The 21,505-nt window shown below is 37.3% G+C and overlaps 3 protein-coding genes across 4 annotated transcripts; 2 read left to right on the top strand and 1 right to left on the bottom strand.

The window, feature by feature from the left end:
* The first annotated feature begins 2,974 nt into the window (after nucleotides 1-2,974).
* Nucleotides 2,975-7,841, top strand: LOC147298547 (putative beta-1,3-galactosyltransferase 2). Of its 2 annotated transcripts, XM_086229331.1 has the most exons (12): nucleotides 2,975-3,035; nucleotides 3,138-3,281; nucleotides 4,012-4,096; nucleotides 4,668-4,723; nucleotides 4,827-5,038; nucleotides 5,134-5,197; nucleotides 5,959-6,031; nucleotides 6,185-6,305; nucleotides 6,515-6,602; nucleotides 6,691-6,816; nucleotides 7,074-7,183; nucleotides 7,426-7,841. In XM_086229331.1, exons 1-12 carry the CDS (start codon nucleotides 3,007-3,009, stop codon nucleotides 7,578-7,580), a joined length of 1,263 nt encoding a protein of 420 aa, XP_086085457.1. In that variant the 5' UTR covers nucleotides 2,975-3,006; the 3' UTR covers nucleotides 7,581-7,841. The 2 variants fall into 2 exon arrangements, with proteins under 2 accessions (XP_086085457.1, XP_086085458.1); XM_086229332.1 differs by lacking the exons at nucleotides 7,074-7,183; nucleotides 7,426-7,841 and having other exon boundaries at nucleotides 6,691-6,820.
* Nucleotides 7,842-13,803: 5,962 nt separating this feature from the next.
* On the top strand, nucleotides 13,804-16,198 carry LOC147298546 (autophagy-related protein 8C-like). Its single transcript, XM_086234529.1, has 6 exons — nucleotides 13,804-14,115; nucleotides 14,263-14,325; nucleotides 14,862-14,917; nucleotides 15,000-15,052; nucleotides 15,721-15,839; nucleotides 15,930-16,198. Exons 2-6 carry the CDS (start codon nucleotides 14,289-14,291, stop codon nucleotides 16,022-16,024), a joined length of 360 nt encoding a protein of 119 aa, XP_086090655.1. The 5' UTR covers nucleotides 13,804-14,115; nucleotides 14,263-14,288; the 3' UTR covers nucleotides 16,025-16,198.
* A 2,286-nt stretch (nucleotides 16,199-18,484) lies between these two features.
* Nucleotides 18,485-21,251, bottom strand: LOC147298545 (uncharacterized). Its single transcript, XM_086234521.1, has 2 exons — nucleotides 19,656-21,251; nucleotides 18,485-19,081 (listed from the first exon to the last, which is right to left on the bottom strand). The coding sequence occupies exons 1-2, from the start codon at nucleotides 21,063-21,065 to the stop codon at nucleotides 18,701-18,703; spliced, it is 1,791 nt and encodes a 596-aa protein (XP_086090647.1). The 5' UTR covers nucleotides 21,066-21,251; the 3' UTR covers nucleotides 18,485-18,700.
* Nucleotides 21,252-21,505: the final 254 nt, after the last annotated feature.

The following is a 21,505-nucleotide window of genomic DNA, read 5'->3' as shown; positions in this document are numbered from 1 at the left end:
TTAGTGAATCTTCATGCATTTTATATTCTTATCTGCATTCAGCTGCCTTAGCATTAAATTATATAGTAAAATTCTAGTTTTTCACCTCTTGTCCTCTTGCTCATGCATTAATTTTTTTTTTTTCTTGTCCTTCTCATTCCCTTTAGTTTATTTATTTAGTTACTCTAACTAGTATAAAGGCCAAACAGTACATCATGAAATGGACAAGTTCTTACCCAACCCCACATTTTGACTCATCTGAATTCTGAGCCCCCCCCCCCATTGCCTAAACCTGTCAATGTTACCATCATAAATTTGTGGCTTGCCTTTTTTGCCTCTGCAACCAGGAGAAGGAAGATAAGAAAATGCACTCTCATACTATGAACTCCAGTGCTTCATTTACTACACAATGCATTAGTAGGTGGCTAAGTTCTATATGCACTTGGCATAGTAAGTAAGAGACACAGAAATCAGATTTTTAAAAAAGCCACAGTATTTAAGAGGGTCACATACATGTTTTATTTGGTACATTATAGAGGTAGTCCTCCCTTACTCTAAATTTTCCCACCATTAAGGATTTTATTACCAGAAAATGTGTTTATTTACAATCAGAAAAAAAAAAAAAAAAAAAAAAAAAAGGTTCAACCCAGGACTTTTTCCTTGATAATATATTGGAGATAAAATGCTAATAATTGGGAGCACAGGCAGAAAGCTGATGTCTCATGCTGAGTCTAACATCATAACCCATGAGAAGTCAAGTAATACACTTCAAGGTTTGGAATGGTATGTTGTTAAGAAGATGATATAGAACTTAACTTGTTTCCTGACACTCTTGCATAGGGTGGTACTAGCCTCTTGGCATGATTTTTTACTGTTTTTTTTTTTCAATTTTGTTCTCATTGTTTTATAATTTCCTCACTTTCTTCACTTTTTAAGGTAGTAGAGTGCCTTTTTTATTTTTTAAATTTTATTTTAACGGTTATGTTTTATAATTATACCATTATTTATTAAGTTGTTTTACTGTGATTATTTTGTTGAATAGAAGGTATTTGAGGCAATTTTATTTTTGGTGAAGTCTGTAACACCAAATTTTTTTTTTGGCTTTATAACTGTAAAGATTACACAAGTTCCATCTTACATGAGAGAGTTGAAAAAAAAGTTAGGTTCGAAAGTATTTTCCATATTGTTATACTTGTAGGTCTTAATCATAGGGAATAGTAAAGTATAATTCACCCTAAATTTTTGTTTACTTAACATAGGAGCCTATGGGACCAACATCAACTTCTATTAGTACTATATCCTTTAGTAGATCGGGGTAATTTGCTTCAAAGCAACTTGAACATATAAAATATTTTATGTGTTTCACATTTACTCTATCTAAATTGTTATGGGTGATGGAGTTTGTGAGTTGGACTTTAAAGATCCCAACCAACCCCCCAATAAAATTCTATCCACCTCATGACCTTAACCTATGTATGATTATCTCAGTTAACCTTTTCTAGCATCATTGTATTTTGTACTTGTTTCTCAACAAGCTTCATTACTTAATTTCTTGTTTAGCTTTTTTAGCTAAAAGCTTAAAAGATAAGAGAGATATTAGAGAATCCAAAGATTTCAAATCCATTCATTCTAAATTCACTTTGATCCGAATAAGGGGCCACCAATAATGTATAAAATTCAAGAAGAGAATCACCTTCCTCCCCTTTTTGGAAAGATTCTAGTTTCTTTGGAATCTACATACAAAAATACCATATAATTTGATTTAGAAATCCCTCAGCACTCCAGCAAATGGTTTGCTATTCCCCTTTTGCCGACACCACTTTACAGCACACTTTTTGAGAGGTTGCCTTTTGCTTTCACTACCTACCACTCTCTCTGATTTTAACATCATATTGAGCATCATTTAAATGTTACAGGGACCACCCACCTCTTCCTTTGTTTCCCACATCACATAGTTCCAGAAAAGTGTTATATATATCATGGATATACACAGTGATTAATTATTGGCTCTTCCATTAGTCTGTCTTGCTCCAAATTCTAACCATACATTATCTCTTCCAACTTCTTGCCTTTGTTGAACTCAATTTCTATTGTTATTTACCAATGCAAGTTACTAAATTCTAAATGCATACAATATAAAAGTTCGACAAGTAATTAGAAAACAAAATATGTACAAAGTTGAGAGTACATTTCCAAATTGAACATATACAAAGCTTGGCTCAAAACATGAACATAATAGGATTGGTACTATGCGGTCGCACTACTTTGACACCCTCAAAAGAGATCCTATTATAATTAAAAATATAAACTCCCACAAAAATATTCACTTTTATTTGCAAGTTCAATACTAAATTTGGTTTGTTATAATTCCAAATCAGAGTAAAAATTTAAATAAAAAATGCAAATGAATCATGTTAGACAACTACTATACTTTCAAAATTTAAATTGCACATAAATAACATATCATACATATACTGACATACAAAAGTCGACCAAATTGAGGAATTTAAATCAATAATCTCTTACAAACAAAACCATGATATTATCTTAAACAACCTAAAAAACTTAAGTTGTTACAAAATAAACCAAGAATATATATCAAGCTAACAACAAAACCATAAGAACGACCTACAGTTCCATATGTTTCATTAATTGGCTCAAGTTACTCAAACTGAAACAGGTCTTAAATTTGATTACACAAGTCTAAAACTGAATAAACGGAAACTAACAATAATAATGATATAATAAACGGGTTTCAGCTTCTTCTTAGTTCTAAGTTCTAACCCGCCAATTTACATACAGCCAATTGAGCTAAAATTTAAATTTTCTGGTCTACAAATCATAATTAATTTAACTTAAATATGTTTAAATACACTGACATGCAGTTTATTTAAAGAAAGAAAATGCTATTTATATAAAAGCATTTTATGGTTGACGTGCCATTGTTAAGACCTCTGCCCCCACATGAAGCTGTGTACTGTTCTGGGTCGGTGCTGTTGCTTAACATTCAACCTCATATACAATTACATGGTGTGTCAAACACTGTACTCCATAAGGTGACCTTCGTCTTCCAAACTCTGTAACATTTTTCTGGGTTTCTTCAAATTAATTTTCCTAAATTTTGTTTCTTTTTTTTATACTCTTCGTGTGTGTTTAAGCAAGATTAAGCATTGCCGGAACGAAATGTCTATGAAGAGCAGAGGATGGGGAGGAGAGGTAACAATGAAGAATGTGATATCAAGGAACTGGACTTTTTTGCTATGCTTTTGCAGCTTCTGTGCTGGAATGATATTTACTAACAGGTAAGTTTCTTTGTGAGTTTCAATTTCTTGCTCTAAATTTGCAATTTTTAGCTACTATGGTGGTTGGTTTGAGTACATTATGCATTTTGGCCAAATGGGGTATCTTTGAAATTCCAGGATTAGTTGGGTTTTGTGGAAGAATCTTGAGGAAACTATTTTAAATTCTATGTATTTAAGGTGGCTACTGATGGGTGTTTATGTGAATTGATGATTCGTTCTGTTTTTGAAATGGGGCTCACTGATTATATTTTAAGAGATTTTTTTTTTTGGTCGAAATATTTTAAGAGATTTGAGTTGAATGGTTTTGGTGTAGTTTGGACAAAATGCCAGATTATGATTGAGTTAATTATGTGTGCTATCAGCTACGCACAATCTGACATGCTGTCATAATGTTAATCAAGACCTACTGATAAACCATGTCTGAATATGTGGCAACATCATCGTGTGTGTGGGAATTAGGGCAATGCAGTCCTTCACATTTGTCACTTTTATATTCAATATCAGAATCTCATTCTTTTAGGCACAATGTTCTGTTTGTTTCTAGTAGATTTATGTCATCAATGCAAAAGATGCATAGATTCATATGATGGGCAAAGATGATGGATGTCTTTTTCACTTTTTATTTTTTCTTGAAGTATTTTCCAATTACTTCCTTTGAATTGTTTAACAGAGAGGTCTACATTGGTGATTTAGTATATGCATGTCATAATAATCAAGAAATTGTTATCAGGTTGTGGATGATGCCTGAATCAAAGCCATTTAGAATTGGAGATGAAAGGATATATCCAGAACCTGACGGTTGTAATCAGAAACTTGTATGTGCATTTAACACACATCTTTCAAGTCTTACCTTGCATAAATGTATAATTTTTTTAAATGTGGTCAGGTTTTGGTAGCTGAGCAAATTCTTAGTCACAAATAGAATTAACTTCAAGGAATAATGATATTTAGTAGCTTCTGAAATTTCTTACAATTATCAGCCATATCATGCAAATCTATATTGGCTGATGGTAGATTTCTCCAAAAAGGGGGAAAATTTCTGGTTTATAACTGCAAATATGGAAATCTTGGTAGTCTCACTACACCATGGATCATGCCTTTGAGAAATCTATTAGAAGGGATTGTGCTTCTTCTAGGAGATATTGCTTTTGCAATATTTTTTAGTTCATTTTCTTTCTGCATGGGCAGGGGAGGAATGCAGTAGTAAAAGAAACAAATACCTGCTTTTTAAATATAAATAAACATTTCTTCAGATACAGTTATAACTATACTATCATTTTTTGTTTCACTTTGCTGTTTGATTACTCCATTACTTCTTCATTAATTATTTGTCAATGATGTGTTTTTGTGGTAACATTTTTGTCCAACTTTTGCCTATATTTGAAGGTTATAAAGCACACATCCAATGACAGTCCTAGGGAAGATGTTCATCTTGTCATTCAGTAAGCTATGCTGATGCTTTTTTTCTGAAGCTGTATTTACATATAAGAAATGTTGTAGTGTCTTGAAGCACCAAAATCCAAGCTTATTGCTGCATGCATGCAGGAAGCTAAATAAAACAATTTCAAATTTGGAGATGAAATTAGCAGCTGCAACGGCAACACATGAATCTGTACATAATGGCTCTCCTGTATCAGGAAACTTGAAGATAATTGAATCAACTTCAAAAAAAAAGTACTTTTTGGTTATAGGTATCAATACAGCTTTTAATAGCCGAAAAAGAAGAGATTCAATACGTGCAACTTGGATGCCACAAGGTGCATTATACAGTTTAGATTTCTGATGTCGATGTGCTATTTGAGGTTCTTATTCTAGTTATGATCAATGTTTTCTTGCTTAAAATCTTTACCAGGTGAGAAAAGAAAGAAGTTAGAAGAAGAGAAAGGCATAGTTATACGCTTTGTTATAGGTCACAGGTGAGAAATACCATACCTTCTCTAATCCAGTGTCAATTAAGGGCACATTTATTTTAATACACTTTTACCTAATATGCTTCAATATCCCCTGAACGGCTGTACCTTTACATTACTTGTAACTGGGGTCATGTCTTATTTCTAATAATACTTTTATGTATTACAAAAAAAAAAAAAAAATCATATGAGCTTTCTGGCCCTAGCATTGCATATATTCTGAAACTAATTTTTTTTCTAACGATAGGTATAAATTTACTTTACTAGACAATAGACATGAAAGAAAAGTGAAGCATTTCTCATCACAAAGTCATGCACAATGATGAAGTCAGGACTTAATTTCTAAGAACTTGACATCATGCACTCAGAACTAGGAGTGCTACGTCACTACACTCAATCAAGTTGGTTTAGGGTCATTGGTCTTGAGGGCAACTAACGCTGCATCTTCCACCTAAGTCACATTGTTTAAGCAAAACTTAAATTCATGGCTGATGTGCTAAGAACTAAGAAGTTACAAGGAAATGGTTGTATACATATCTAGTCATATCCCCATCCAATCAGATGTAATGAAGGGTACTGTAGAGTTTATATATAGTGAAGCTCCTCCTGTAACATGAGTATGCAAGCCTAATGAAGTCTTGTGGTGTATATCCATGGACATGTTATCTATTTGATTAATCATTTTTTCCTTCCTAATGGTACATGTAGGCTGTTGAATGTGAATTTTGTAAAATATGAACCTTTATCGATTTTCCTTTTGTTACTAGTCCGACAGTTGGTGGTATTCTTGATAAAGCTATTGAAGCAGAGGAGCTCGTCCATGGAGACTTCTTGAGGCTGGTGATTTTTCTTTTTTCTTTTTTCCCATTTTAGTTAGCAATGTTTGATTTTGTGTGACACGCCATTTTATTTTCTTGGTTTGGCTATAGTGGAAGTATACTTTAAAGGTCTCTAACAGGCTGTCACCATTTTTAATTCATACTATATATGCAGAACCATGCTGAGGGATACCTGGAATTATCAGCCAAGACAAAGACCTATTTTGCTACAGCTGTTGCTTTGTGGGATGCTGAATATTATATCAAAGTTGATGATGATGTCCATCTAAACTTAGGTAACGTTTCAGATTTCCCACATATGTGTATTTTCCCAAAATTCCTCAGGCTTGTATTAGACCAGACATTTGTTTCTATATGCCTTACTCATGAGAGTAAGACTTGTCTGACTACATTGCTATCATATTGCTGAAATTGCATCCTGCTTATCCCTGCTACAATAACTTTTGTCATCTTTTTGATTTAATTTTCCTTCCATTAACCACAGCAACACTTGGAATGATTCTATCTAAACACCGTGTGAAACCCCGGGTCTATATTGGTTGCATGAAGTCAGGTCCGGTCCTTGCTCGAAAGTAAGCAGAGTGGTCTATTATTTTTAGCTGAATGCATATTTAGATATTGGTAAAACATGGTTTTCATAGTATTTTTATTATGGACCAGGGGAGTGAAATACCATGAACCAGAGTATTGGAAATTTGGTGAAGTGGGAAATAAGTATTTTCGTCATGCTACAGGGCAATTGTATGCCATCTCAAAAGAATTGGCAACCTACATATCAGTAAACCAGTAAGCTTGCGCTTTTTCTTTATTCATTGAGCTTAATAAAACTGCAAGCCTGTTTCATGATTGAAGAGTTGCATTATAAAATAGATACTATAGAGTTTGTCTATCCAGTTGCCAGAAACTGGAAATATGAGGTGTTGGTTCAAGTGCCACATGTTCAACTTTCATGATTGAGGAGGTTGTGGACTTTTTGGCTATAAAAGGCCTTTTTAATCTTTGTAATGATTCTTATTTGCTTTTCTTTTTACCGACTGTCTAAGGGATGTGCTGCACAAATATGCCAATGAAGATGTTTCATTGGGATCTTGGTTTATTGGGTTAGACGTGGAGCAAGTGGATGATAGGAGACTCTGCTGTGGTACCCCACCTGGTATTTTGAAAATTCTTTCTACTTTCCTTTAGCAGTTCTAGTTTGGATGATTATTTTTACCTATAGCCATTTAAGATTATAATTACAATTTACAAATTGTGGTCTGCACTGAACTGTATGGTGTAGGGCTTGCCATCTATTTTTAGTAGGAATTAAAAACATGAAATATAAAAGCAGACAAATAGATTAAGTGCTGCCTGCTAGGGCATGCTATAGAGTTGATGGTGTAATATGTACTGCAGATTGTGTGTGGAAGGCTCTAGCAGGAAACACCTGTGCTGCTTCATTTGATTGGCGATGCAGCGGGATTTGTAGGTCTGTTGAGAGGATGATGGATGTTCACCAGCGTTGTGGTGAAAGCATGAATGCTGTATGGAGTGCAAGGTTTTATGGGTGACTGGTTGCTGTTTTACCAGTCTCATGAAGGATGTGCACATACCTGGAAAAGCATGCAGATGGTTTTTTCTCCCCCACCCCGGCCTATGTCTACATTGGTATAGCGAATGTATGTAACACTAAAATATAGATCATATATTACAACAGTTAAGGAGAAGGCATTGCTGTTGGGGAACCGTCTGCGTTATAGCTCAGGAGATCAATCCCCCAATGGCTGCGGAAAGGCTGAAGATAGTTTTTAACACCCTATTCTTTTTTATGGTGGGGAGCTATATTGTAAGTTATCTGCCATGGCCACTAGGCTTCATAATAAGAAGTAGTAGCCTTGTGTGCAGCATTTGCTTTCAAATTAATGTCTTTGGATATCTTTGTTGGCTTCACTCTTTTTTCCTAATTGCAAGTGCTTGATTTTGGTTATCTTTTTATGTGAAGAAAATCGTAAGTCAAACTAATGAGTCTAACTTTCCCATGTCACCGGAAATACATATATACTCAAATTTGGAACCATGATTGAAAGGCAATAAACAAGTTCCTGGGACTAGTCAAACATGTATTGCTAATTGAAAAGGCAATGAAGTTACCATCTACCACGACTAATTATGATCGGTCACAGTTCTCACTGTGAGTAATAACCCACCATGGTTACTGAGAGATGTAATTTATGAACAAAAAGAGAACCTGATTTTTCATTATAATTATTGCCATAAATGGAGTGGAGCCCTGCACAATTAAAAGATTGGCGCTATGCGGTTCCTTGCATGTATTCTGAAATTGATCGCGACAAGCAAATAAGCTAGCAATGGGAAACTAATCAAGAACTGCATTGAACTTCTTAGCTAATGAAAACCAAAAGACTGTTATTGCAAATATTCACAATGCACATGCAAGTCACCACGTACCTACGCACGATTGAGGATGAATCGCGTGTACATACAAGCAGGTATATATTCAAGATCGATCGATGCTCATTGCTCAACCACAAAAACAAACTATAATTCATTTCTAATTTAATATCACCCATGTGAAGCTCACATTATATATTAGAAATTATTCAAATTAATCAAACACATTAGTTGAAGAAAAAGGTGCTATACCATTAGAAACTAGAAATCTTAATTACATGTGATATTGGCACGGCTCAAGCAAATAACAGAGCTCTAGAATTAGAGTGCTGCTTTCTGATTGAACCCTGCCAATATCCCATATATTGTGCAGACCATGCCACCATTCTGTGTGCATTATGATCTTGTACCTGAGAATCATTTGAGCAGAAATATAAGCTACATACATACACAAGAAAAAGAAAACATGCACACATATTGTACTAGCTTTCCTACCTCAAAGTAGATATATGTGTAACTAAAAGTGATGGAGAAGCTTGGAAAGGCATATGTGCATGCATAACTAGCCTCAAAGATATGCACATGGAAAAACAAGAGATAGAGGCAAAGAAGAAAATGGGATATGTTTTCTTTGAGTACTGAATAGGATGAATATTGTCTTGATAGAGTCTTGTGAGAATTAGTCTCATATTTTAATGTGTGTGTGTGTGTGTGAGGGAGAGAGAGAGAGAGATGCTGCAGCAGATGGGTACCTTGTGGTCTTTGAAGATGCTGGGTGGCATTGAATTTGCACCAACTCCACAACAAAAAGCAGGTGGGTATGTTAAATTTGAAGCAGGTGGGAAAAGGCATACTGATAGGCAAAGCCTTATTGAGCTTTCAATTTGCATATTTATGAATTATGAGGTTGCAAACAGCTTGAAACTTCAAATTCTACTTGCAAATTAACTAATTAATGAATATAAAAGATATCATCATCATGTATATATGTAAGAACCAACTCCCGTTGTTAGACAGAAAAATCAACTTGAAACTGATCAAGTAATTAGTATGACTGCCCTTAATTCAAGGCTCACAATTAATTAATATTATGCACAAAGAATCTATCAGACTGTGAGTGACTGTCACCTTTCGTAAGCATTAATTACATCCAACAAAAGAATCTGCTAGGCCAAAAACTGTCCTACAAAAATAAGGATTATTTATTGATCTTGTGCCCCTCTCTAGAGTGCAGACCAAACACCTCATTCATTTGGCAGACCCCTCTAGAAATGGTTGGGAAACAATTGGCACTAATTGTGATTTGGGAGTACTATATCTGTGGTTCCAATTATTTGACATTGGGAATGCAAGTGAACTCTCCTAACCTGTTTTAAGTTGAAATTAGATGATATTAGCTTAAATTTTTGATGTAATAATTCTCTAATATGATATCAAAGCCTTTTAAAAAAAAAAATTTAAGACCGAATCCTCCATCCCTGCGTCAAATTGTTTTTGTTTATTAATATATATTTATTTTATGTGTAGGTTAAAATTACACGTAGAAGTATTAGCTTAATATACATTTTGCAAGCCACATGCCAAAGATGGAAACATGGGGTCTTGCATTTTGAATCATGGGACCCAAAGATGGTCTGCTCTTTCACTCATTCATTCATTGAGGCATGAGGCATCCACGTACTGATAGTTCAGCTGTACCTACTACATTTGTCATTTGTCGTGCACTTAATTACAATTGTCAGAATCCACGTTTTGCAAACGTTAATGCAGCCTCAAACATCAAACATGTTACATGTACTACATTACTACTTGGTTTTCCGAATACAAGTAATGCACTAATGCATCACAAACAAAACTAACATAAAGAAGCTTGTCTGTGTGTGTGTGTGTGTGTTTGTCTCGTGGGTCAGAGAAAGAAACAGAGAGAGATTTCAATTTCAAATAATCGTATGAATTGAAGATGGGATGGCCAGGCACTCACTCAGGCAGTGCTATTTGCCCTCCATGTTGGCAATAGTGCCAACACCTATTATATGCAATGTACCCTTTTGTTACACTGAAATAAAGCATCACTTCTACCATTTTGTGATCCCAACCCATTCAAACTTCAGGCACTCCAACTAATCTAGAAGTATGCACTTTTGGGCTCATCCTCTTCCAATTGGTTCTGGGATTAAATACAATCTATTGGGTACTTTAAGTATCAATTAAATTAAACTGGATTTTCTTTAGAACTTCTACATGCACCAAAGAATTTCGTTAATATATCCAACCTCAAAAAAACTTCCAAAATTTCCTTTGAATGTAAATATGATGTAGTGAGCCGTAGTGGATAAATTTTTTATGTAACGGTTAGGAATCCACCCAAATTATAATATATGTACAATCATTAGTATTTTAAATTCTAAATTCTAAATCTTACCCTTAATAATTGTACACATTTATAATTTGAGTGAATTCGTAGCACGTGATGTTATTATCACATACAACAAATTTTCATATACAAAAGAATATAAGTGGACTATAAAAAACATTATTTAATTTATTACTCAATATTTAAATAAGCATACCAAAAGTCTATATTTACAATTATTTATAGAATTTAGAAAACTTGGACAATAAAGATACTTGAACACCAAGAATTCCAATAAAACCAAACTTTAAAATAACAAAAATCAATAAATGCAAAATGTGAGCAACATCTTCTCCATATTCTTGTCAAACTTTCCCAAGAGTTTCTACTAGAATTAAATAAGAATGCATAACTTCCTACTAAAATTTAAAACAAAAATCAAAATTAAGGTCCCGTTTGACTTGCAATTTAACAAATAATAGCATGTGGAAAACAATCAAACAGAACCTAATAAAAATCCAAATATTTTAGATTGCATCATGAAAAAATGAAAAAAACTAAAAGAATTTATAATAGTTTTTTATTTTATTGAAAGATATACTTTATTGAAGAAAACTAAACAAGAGTTACAATCCAATTGAAATTATTGTTGAAGCCATACAAGCACTTCTCCCACTCAATTAGTAAAATCTATACAATGTAAAACAAAGTAGGCAAGAACATAAGTTATCCTATTATAATTTTAGACACATAACTAGAGCAAACCTCGAACAATTGAATTCAAAACTCTCGTAGCCTCCTGCAAAAAGTGTTAGTCAAGACTAAATCCTCCTTTATCTTTTGAAATTGAATGAACTCTAAGAGAATAAAAAAAAACCTAGCACCCAAGACAAACCAGATCCCGTGCAAAAACGTCAATCTCTACTTGTTGAGAAGAAGCAATATGACCAAGAGAGAAGGCTATTAGGGCTGGGTCGGTATGGTTACCGAACCGCTAGCCCCAAACCGCCTACTCACTGACCCTGGTCGGAATGGATATATATCCCAACCGCCGTCAACACCGTCACAGGCGGTCCACTAACAGTTGAAATGACCGACTTTGTCGATTAGTTCGGATTGGAAAGGCCAAAAATCGTCAAAAAAGAAAAAGAAGAGAAGAAGAAAAGAGAAAGAAGAGAAAAAGAAGAAAAAGAGAATAAAAGAAGAAAAGAAGAACCAGAAGAAATTCATCCAACGAGGGATTTCGGTAAGACCGGTGGCAAAAAGACTACCTATTTCTTCTCTACATCCCCAACCCTTTCTTCTCCATAGAAACCCAACAAAAGCCCAAAATCCGATAGTCAATGCAGTAGCGATTTCGCAGTTTTCAGCTGAGTTGCGACGCTAGACTGCCACCATCTTCTTCCTCTAGTCACTGTGAGTTCATTGGTGAGTTTGGATTGCTCGTTGGATCACCGTGCAAGGCTGCTCGACACCGAGATGTGGGATGTGGGTTGCTCACGGGATGTTGGTTTAGAGCCGTTGGTTTAGTATCAGTACACCTATAGTTTGGGATTTCCAAACCACCATCGTCCACCGTCAATATAGTAGGCGACCCGCTACCGATCTTCGGACAATTGTTGGACGACTTTTTTGCGATTGCGTCGGTTGCGGTTTCGCGATCATTCCGACCCAGCCCTAAGGGTCATAACCACCATAACCTCTTTGTGCGATCACGAATAATCGTACCCACCCCACTCACCCCTAAAATAGGATCGAAAGCACCATCAAACCTAAAAAACAACTTAAAAAACACCAACAAAAAACTAGCTATAGTTCATCTCTATTGACAAAAAGTTATAGGAAAACCCTAGACAAACCTTTTTAAATAATAAGAAAGTAGACTTGACAGAACAAAAATAAAACTAACGCTCGATCAAGAAAGTGACTCAAAACCTAAAAACTAGCTTTAGCTTTTTTCATTTTTTATCAATATATCCCTTTTTCTTTTTGGATGTCAGACTTTAAGATTTATACTTTAATTTTATTTGGGTAATTTTACTAAATAACCCCTTTTAATATACAATAAACTTTTTTAACACTCACCCCTCAAAACTTACATTTCTAACCCTTTTATATTTTTTCGGACCAAAATACCCCTTATATATATCATATGTAGACCGCATATTCGACCAAAAAAATCACCAATTGCTTCTCCTCCACCTTCTTCCTGCAGCAGCTATGGAGACGACAAAAGCCGACAAGAGCAACAACCCAAACCCTCATCTCCTCACTTGCCGGCCCTACCTCCCTCACCGGCCAACAACCTATCACATTCTCTCTCTATCTCTCTCCCTTTCTCTCCCAACCTAAATATGGAGAAAAAAAAAAAAAAGCAGTTTTTTTTTCTTTCCAGATCTGGGTGTTTTTTTCTAAGTGGGTTGGGAGGGAAGGGAAAAGAGAAAGATAAGGAAAGACAAATATGAGAGGTCAGTGGGGGAGGTGGAGAATGGTGGCGGGTTGAGTCTGCTATGATGGTGATGGTGGCGGGTTGAATCTGCTATGATGGTGATGGTGGATTGTTTTGCCATGAATAAAGATTGTCGTCCAGATTCGAAAACCCAAAACACCTTTGAACTTGAACAACATTTTCTTGCTCTTCCTCGTCTTCTTCAACATTTATCTTTTTTTTCATTTTCTGATCTGTTGCGACTGTCATAACTATATGATCGTCGCCAGAAGAGAATAAGCAACTGGTCAATTTTCTGGTCCAATTGTGAATGCGCGGTCGTCAGAGGAGGAGAAGAAGATGGTTGAATTTTTGGTCTAATACATTGTGGAATGCGCGATCCAAATAAGGTAGGGATTTTTATTCGAAGGTAAATTTGACATGTTACAGGTAAAAGGATTAGAAAAGTCAATTTTGAGAGGGATTGGTCAAAAAAAAAATTATTATATATTAAAAGAGGTTATTTAATAAAATTACCCATTTTATTTTCCAAGACTAAAGAAAAAAAAAAAAAAGAGACTAAGCGGCGTCGCTTGGAACAACTACTCGGTGACGCAGACCCAGAGAGTTTGCTTGCAACACGCCGAATCGAAAGGAGATAGAGATAGAGAAGACTACAAGTTTAAGATTTCGTGTTGGAATCGGAAAGGAACACTAACAAGTCTCTTCCTTCATAAATTAATAAACCCTTAAAGTATTTACATATATATATATATTGTATGTCTATAGATTCTTTGCCTTCAATAATTCTCTCCCTCTCTGATTGGTTTTGACCCTCTCTGTTCTTTTCCCAATTCTCGACCAACCAACCAATCAATTCCGAAAACCCTAATCGATCCCCTTTTCGTGTCTGGTATGTTGTTTTCTTTCGTGAATAAAACTTAAATCTTTGACCTTTTTTCTTTTTTCTTTTTATACTCGTGTCTGGTATGTTGAATATAGTTTCTGGGTAAGAGAGGATTTTGTGTGGTTGTGATGTTTTGTTGTTTGAAATTTGCAGAGAACAGTAGTAGTGGGAGTTTCGCCATGGCCAAAAGCTCGTTCAAGACTGAACATCCTCGGGGTTTGTTCTTTTTCTCTCTTTATTTAATTGTATTGTATTTGCTATACCCATATGCCCTTTGGTTTGTTTTAGTATGTGGTGGTAGTTTCTGATGTTTAATTCTTGAACCTGAGTGTTGGGTTTTGGTCCCTTTGGATTGGAGGGTGCTATAGGCAAAAGTTCGGCTTTTTATGAATTGCTTGTATTTGGTATTATCTAAAAACTAGTATGATTTTTCGTATCTTTCGTATCGAGCATATTCAATGGAACTTAAATTGTGGGATTATAATTCTTCTACCTTTTGTTGGCTGAAGACTGATTTATTTTTTATATTTCATGCAATTATGATCATTATCATCAGGGGAACTCAATGTGTGTATATGTTCTCTTCTTCTTTTTGAAAAGATGGTTTTTTTATTTCTTTACCGATTAGTTGAAAATTTTTATAGATGTAATGCCTAGGATTACATTACGCCTTAATCAAAATTTAGTGATTAGTTTTTGTTTAACTTCTCTTTTTTGTTATGCTCCGATGGATTTGGACTTAAATATTTCAGAACGGAGGCAAGCTGAAGCTGCTCGTATCAGGGAGAAGTATCCAGACAGAATACCTGTAAGAATTTTACTGAATCAAGTATGTTTACTTCCTATGCATTCACTGGATATACTCTTTTCTAATTTGTGTTTTCATGCAGGTGATAGTGGAGAAGGCTGCTAAGAGTGACATTCCTGACATTGACAAGAAGAAGTTAGTAGCCAATTCCCTTTTTTTTTTTAATTATCTGTATATGTGTTACTACAATGTAAAATTAATTGCTCATTTTCATTTATACTTTTGATATATATTCTGCATTTTATTGTTTATAGTCTAAATATGTTCAGAAAGCCCAAAACATGTTATGTTTGCATGGGTGTAAGTTGTTCATAGTGTATATGCAATTTATGTGCACAGAGACGGATATAGTCATGTGGATTGTTCAATTGGAGTTGGAACATTTACCAAAAGAATTGTGGGGGAAATAGGGTTCAGTACCTTAAGTTTAGTTTGAGGAGTGCTTAGGAATGATCCTGATTGTCATTTTCTTCATGAATTGGTTACCTAAGTAACCAAGTCTTCCTATCAAGTAATTTCAGACTCGTAAAACAGTATATAAGATTTGCATACCAGACAGAAGACTAATTTTTTAAGCATAGTCCAAGTTTTTATTCTTTATAGCTTGTCTAAGATCAAGGGGTTCTCACGTAGTTGTATTCTTATTTTGGTTTTCTGACTGCAGAGTACATAAGATTTGCATACCATACAGAGACGTAATTATTACTACAAAAGCGAACTCCAAGTTTATTTGTGTTTATAGCTTGTCTAAGATCAAGGGGTTCTCACATAGTTGTATTCTTATTTTGGTTTTCTAACTGCAGATACCTTGTCCCTGCTGATTTGACTGTTGGACAATTTGTTTATGTTGTCCGGAAGAGGATCAAGCTCAGCGCAGAAAAGGCTATATTTGTCTTTATCAAGAATACTCTCCCTCCCACTGGTGAGCTGCAATGCAATTTGTTTATATTTTAGACATAATATCTTATATTTTTCCAAAATTGTGGTTGTAATATTTCTCCCACTGTTACAGCTGCCTTGATGTCTGCAATTTACGAAGAAAACAAGGATGAAGATGGATTTCTTTACCTGACCTACAGTGGAGAGAATGTCTTTGGATCCCTTTAAGAGCAAGAATGCTTGTAAATAGAATTTAGAAAGTGTACATTCTTAGTTTATCCTGGTTTTAAGATTGATGGCTTTGATATGGGGTACTCGAAGTATTTGAAATTTATGACTTCTCAAGGGATTTTAATGCATGGGTTTTAAATATTTTAATGATTATCCAGTTATCTTTATGTCTATTGGTCATGAATTAAAATTGAGTTTATTTTCAATAAGTTATGCATGACATAAAGTTTCTTGTCAGTCCTACATATGTTCATGTAAGGACCTCTTATCTTCAGTTGTAGCTAAGCAATGCAGTTGATATTTTTTTTAAGGCTGCATGGATATATCATTTGCTGGTCCAAGTGTTTGTACAACTTGTCCTAGAACTTTGTTTAAGTTGTAGGTTTAATGTGCTTGATGCTTCCACACCTTACGATTTTTCATTCATTTTACAATCTACTTTCAGCAATTTCGAAAAGCCTACAAGAAGGAACAAAGTGTAAGCCTGCAAGTAATGCAATGTTCTTTCTTTTTTTGATTCAAGAACTCAGGCATGTCTTAGCCATCAATCAAAGGCATAAAATACAACATTACAATAAACAATTTGAACTACAAGCAAACCACCATCCAGATATAATGTCTCTGGATGCAATCCAATTCGGACAGTTTACTACTTAATTCATTTATTAGCGGATCTTTTCTTCTGGCATTGATTTTTGATCCATTTGATACCATTGGATGTGCCACTTTTTATCTTTTCTGCTCCAGCCATTGCAGCTACCTTGGCTTTGGTTAACCCAGACTTGGCCTCTGCCTTCTTGTTGTTGCTGCTGTCTGTGGTCTTGTTGTTGTCTTCATCTTCCAAGGCACCGATGCCTCCGGCACCCCATTGGTCTGCCCACCCCGGTGCTTCACTAGCCATAGATACAACTCAAGCTCTGCAACCAGCAACCACCCAAAATGAAAAGGATGAAAATGCAAAATAGAAGATATGCATTCAAGTTCCACATTTATTTTGAACCAAAAAATAAGTAAATAAATAAAGTTTTCTGTTCGTTTTCCTTGGGTTTTCATAGCAATCCAAGCTCTGCTGTTTTTGATATTTTCTCAGGTAAGCAGAGGAAAATGGATCTGATCTCAGAATGGAAACTAAGGATTTATTAGAAGGTTTTGTATCAAACTAAACAAATAAAAAAGATTAAAGTGCAGGCAAAGCTTAAACCACATCGTCCTCTATGAAGGCAGAGAAAATATGAGAAACAAATAACAACAGAGCTTTACATCAGCTATGAAGGCAAACAAAGAGATCTGAACAATTAACATACAATGGCTTTGTTTGTAGCAAACAAACAGGAGATTAAACCCTTCAAAGAGCAAATCAAGATAGCTTTTTTTTCACAGAGAGAGAGAGAGAGGAGTACCTGGCAATAGCGTGTAGATTGAGAAACCTGATGGAATTGTTAACCAAAATCAGTAGCTAGCTAGGTTAGGTGTTTGGAGACGAGAAACCTTGAAAGCCAATAAAAGAAGGGGCCACATCTCACATGTGGATGGGTTAGCTGTCTTTCTCCCCATTTATACACTTTTTAGAAAGGACTTGCCAACGAAAATAACTTGCCAACTCACTGGTTTGAGGTTTCCCATCTACTGAAGCAAACATCTTTCAGCATTTTCCATTTTTGTTGTGCCTTCTCTAATCATCAATTCATCCCAGAGCATCTTCTCTTTAACAAATAAGGTAGCTACCCTAACCCTAATAAGGAAAAATACTTTTTATAACAATTTATATAAATCTTACTTGTCTCTCTCATCACGTAGCTTAGTAAATAATAAGAAAGATAGACAGACACAATAAATATGTAATCGACCACGTTTTCCTCCCTTGTAAGCTGGGTTAAAGTTAGTCAACCAAATATGTAACGGAAGTGAAAAAGAACATGCCATTGGAAGGGAGAAAATATGACCTCAGCATCTTAGGCTTAACAATGCTAAATAATTGAATGCTTGAAGTTATGTTAATGAATCCAAGATGACCAAGTCATGCTAAGTAAGTATTTTTTTTATTTCTCTGTAAGTTCTTATATCCCGACCAACGTTTATTTAATATGACCATTTGGTTATAGGTGATAGTGTTACCCTTTCGTCAATGCTTGACAAGAACATTTGGGTATGTCCGTATGTACGAGTGAACAAGAAGTTTTGTACTCTCTGTTTGTATGGCATCACTCGAAGCCTATTTCGGAACTTTCAAAGACAAGCCACCCAGATCATTAGTGCCCATAAATAATTATGAAGCAGCAAGTAGAGGGCATCAGAAAGCCCACTCGCATATTTCAACAAACAATTCAATGAAAAGCAAAGCAAGTGCTCTCATGAGAGTACATGACCCATAAGTGTTGTAGTTGGCAAAAATGATTAGAAATGAATAGCTAGTATGAAGACATGATTAATTACTCCACAGAAAACAAAATTGGGGAGCAACAATTTTGGTAAATCAGTACATCTTTGGAGTCCAAACCCAAATCTTTGTTTGCCGCAACTCTATAAATCAACCACTCCCCCATGAGAAAAATGACTGAAAAATAAGATGGTATATCTACAACTTAATTTATATGCAACTCCAGGTAAAAACACAAGCAATATTTCATCAATCAATCTATCTATTTCCTTTCCGGTGATTAGCATGTCACAAATTCACTTAGATTTCCTTGTGGACTTTGATTTCTTCAATTTGCGAGACTTGTCATCGATGCTTGTCCACGTATAACCACTAGGAATGGCAAAAGGGTCGTCGGACTCTTGCACCACCGCAGCACAGCGTTGCTGTTGCTGCTTGCTCCCCGACGACCCGGACTGGCTGCTGTTTCGCCTCAGCCACGACGACGAGGACGACGATTTCTGTGACTTGTACTTGTTGTGCTCCTCCTCTTGTTGTTGTTGTTGGCCTCCTCGTCCTTCACGGAACAACTGTCTGGGGCTTGACATCGGGGTGAAGAATTGTTCAGTTGGTGGAAGCTCCACAAACTTCGTGAATGTTATCACCACCCTCACCGTGGGGACCACCGGTATTGCCACCTGTCCCACCAAAACGACACCGTAAGCATGTACCGAACCAAATCAAATCAACATATAATAGACTAAATAGTTTGGTCTCCATGCACAAACTTTGTCAACATCACAATGGCAGTTAACCGTTACGACCAAGAACATGCCACGTCAGTTCTCCATGGGTCCTGTTGACGTGGCAAAGTCTAAGGTCAAAGAAACCCTTTTGGTTTTTCCTTTGGGTGGTCAGCAAATAAGGAATCAGAAAGGATAAAACTTGGGACCCACAGCCCATGCCCTGTCTGAAAAGAAAGGGATCCTCCAATCCGATCTGGGTCCCAAGGCTCCCATCACCGTCGGATCAAAACAGACAAACGACCACAAAGAGGTCCCATAGAAAGCTTCTAGACGTATGCTATAGTCTAAGCCACAGCTTCTCATTTGTCACGAAGCTCAAGTCAAGCTTGAGGCTTTAAGCATAAAAAGCACCAAAAAGCAGAGTACAGACAAATAAAGAGAACCCATGCCTCCCATGCAGCCCCATTCAATCCCAGTGGACCCCACCCCAATCCAATTATTTTCGAATTGACCAAATTACCCTTACCTTAACCGGAAAAGTCCCTGGCGGGAACTTGGTGGTGAGCAACTCCCTCATCCTCCTAACGGCCTTCACCTTGTTCGCCAAAATGTCGAGTAACGGCAGGAGCTCCTCCGTCTTTAACGGAAACTGCTCCGTCAGCCAAACACACGGCCGCAAGCTCCTCACGTACTCTTTCTCTTTCGTCTGCACCGGCGCCGCCGCCACAGTCGCCGCCGCCATCGACCTCCTCGGCGGCTGCGGCACCGCTCCGATCGACGACACGTCGACGCTTTTTCTCCCCAACGTCACAAACTCCCTATCTTCCCTCACGAAGCTACTGTGCCTCCTCCGATTACTATCCGGAATTCCGAAGCTCGGATTCTCCGCCACTAAAAACCCGTCGTCGTCTTCGTCAAGTTCCAGAGGGAGCACCTGCTCGCTCCCTGCCACGTCAGCGTCTCCGCTGGCGACTTTTCGCGAGCGGAAGCTGAACACCACGTTGTGGATTTCGTAGACTCTGGCTCTCCACTCTCCGACGCTCTCGGTCTTCTCCTGCCTTCTCCAATTGGTCCTTCCTACGAGCTCAGCTCTGGTGACGTCCATCCCAGGCCGGTACACGCTCGTTTGGGAGCAGAATCCGGCGATATCAGAATCGCTCATCGGCGACCCAGCGTTTTCAAATGCATCGAAGATTTTGCGATCATCGCGGTTGAGGACGAGTAATGAGCCTGGGGGAATGTCGTGGCTCTGGTCGCCGTCGCCGAGAAAGAGGAAGCTCTGATCGGCGCGCTGGATCTTCAAGCCGTCGAAGCCGGCCAACGACGTGTCGGCGCGGAGGTTGCCATCTCGCTTCCAGATCTTGTACGTGTCGGAGGGAGCGATCTTGCCGACGAAGGGAATGACGGAGCTCTCGAAGTGGAACGAGATCTCCATGTAGAAGTCCCGCATTCTGCGAAGCACGGCGATGGCACGTGGCAGCCGGCGGCGCCACTTGGCCCAGGCGGAGCGGTGGTGGAGCTTGAGGAGGATCAGGGCGATGTCAGAGCTCCGGCGACACAGGGCCTCCTGCAGGGGGTTCCATCCGGACGCGTTCTGAAGGGACACGTCGGCGCCGGCGGAGGCTAGGATTTTGGCGGAGACGGCGTCGTTCAGTCGTACGGCGAGGTGGAGAGGGGTCTCCCTGTACGGAACGTCGCGACGGTCGAGCACGGATGATATCCGGTCCGCGATTCGCTCCTGGGAGAGCGATTCGGACTCGGTGTGGATCTGAGTGGGATCGGCGAGTCGGGGAATGGTGGCGGCGATTCGGGAGAGTGTAGTGTGGTCTGACAAAACGACGGCGTAGTGGACGGGGCTGTGGGAATAGTCGTCGGGCTTGAGCGGTGGAAACGACGCCGTCGAGGTCGCCGAAGACGACGACAACGACTTGGCCATGACTTGGTTGGGAAATGAACTGCCAATGCTTTGGTGTGTAGTGAGTCCTTCAGTTTCAGACTTTTCAGTTGCAGTGTGGGTTTAATTTTGATTTTTGAGCGAGAGAATGTTATGAGAAGGGGTGTAGGGGTATTTCTGTCATTTGATGGTTTTTACGTATTGGAAACCGTACACAATCAGCGCGACTTTTGGTGATACACTGATACTAGGCTTCTGGCAAGCGTTGGGGATATTTCTTTCTTTTTTCTTCCATCTTTGTACTTTTGCCTCCTCCGTTTCTCTTCTCCTCCTTTGATTTTCTGTCTTCTTCTTTTTGTCTTTGATTTTTTTCTTTTCTCATGAAATTTCAGTCTCTCGACACATGTTTACAAATAATAGTAGTGAAAAGAGTTTTTAGTTTAGCCATCAATACACCACCACTCATCATCTACAACAACTAT

This window comes from Dryas octopetala, chromosome 1 (genome assembly GCF_963921425.1).
Source record: "Dryas octopetala chromosome 1, drDryOcto1.1, whole genome shotgun sequence".
Lineage (NCBI taxonomy): Eukaryota > Viridiplantae > Streptophyta > Magnoliopsida > Rosales > Rosaceae > Dryas > Dryas octopetala.
This window is presented reverse-complemented; position numbering and strand designations above follow the sequence as displayed.

Coding starts and splice junctions, on each gene's coding strand:
- LOC147298547 (XM_086229331.1), top strand. CDS start 3,007: ATGGTGTGTCAAACACTGTACTCCATAAG. Junction 5,198..5,958: donor CGCTTTGTTATAGGTCACAG/GTGAGAAATACC, acceptor TTTTGTTACTAG/TCCGACAGTTGGTGGTATTC. Junction 6,032..6,184: donor ATGGAGACTTCTTGAGGCTG/GTGATTTTTCTT, acceptor CTATATATGCAG/AACCATGCTGAGGGATACCT.
- LOC147298546 (XM_086234529.1), top strand. CDS start 14,289: ATGGCCAAAAGCTCGTTCAAGACTGAACATCCTCGGG. Junction 14,326..14,861: donor CAAGACTGAACATCCTCGGG/GTTTGTTCTTTT, acceptor TAAATATTTCAG/AACGGAGGCAAGCTGAAGCT. Junction 14,918..14,999: donor AGTATCCAGACAGAATACCT/GTAAGAATTTTA, acceptor GTTTTCATGCAG/GTGATAGTGGAGAAGGCTGC.
- LOC147298545 (XM_086234521.1), bottom strand. CDS start 21,065: ATGGCCAAGTCGTTGTCGTCGTCTTCGGCGACCTCGACGGCGTCGTTT. Junction 19,082..19,655: donor CAGGGACTTTTCCGGTTAAG/GTAAGGGTAATT, acceptor TTGGTGGGACAG/GTGGCAATACCGGTGGTCCC.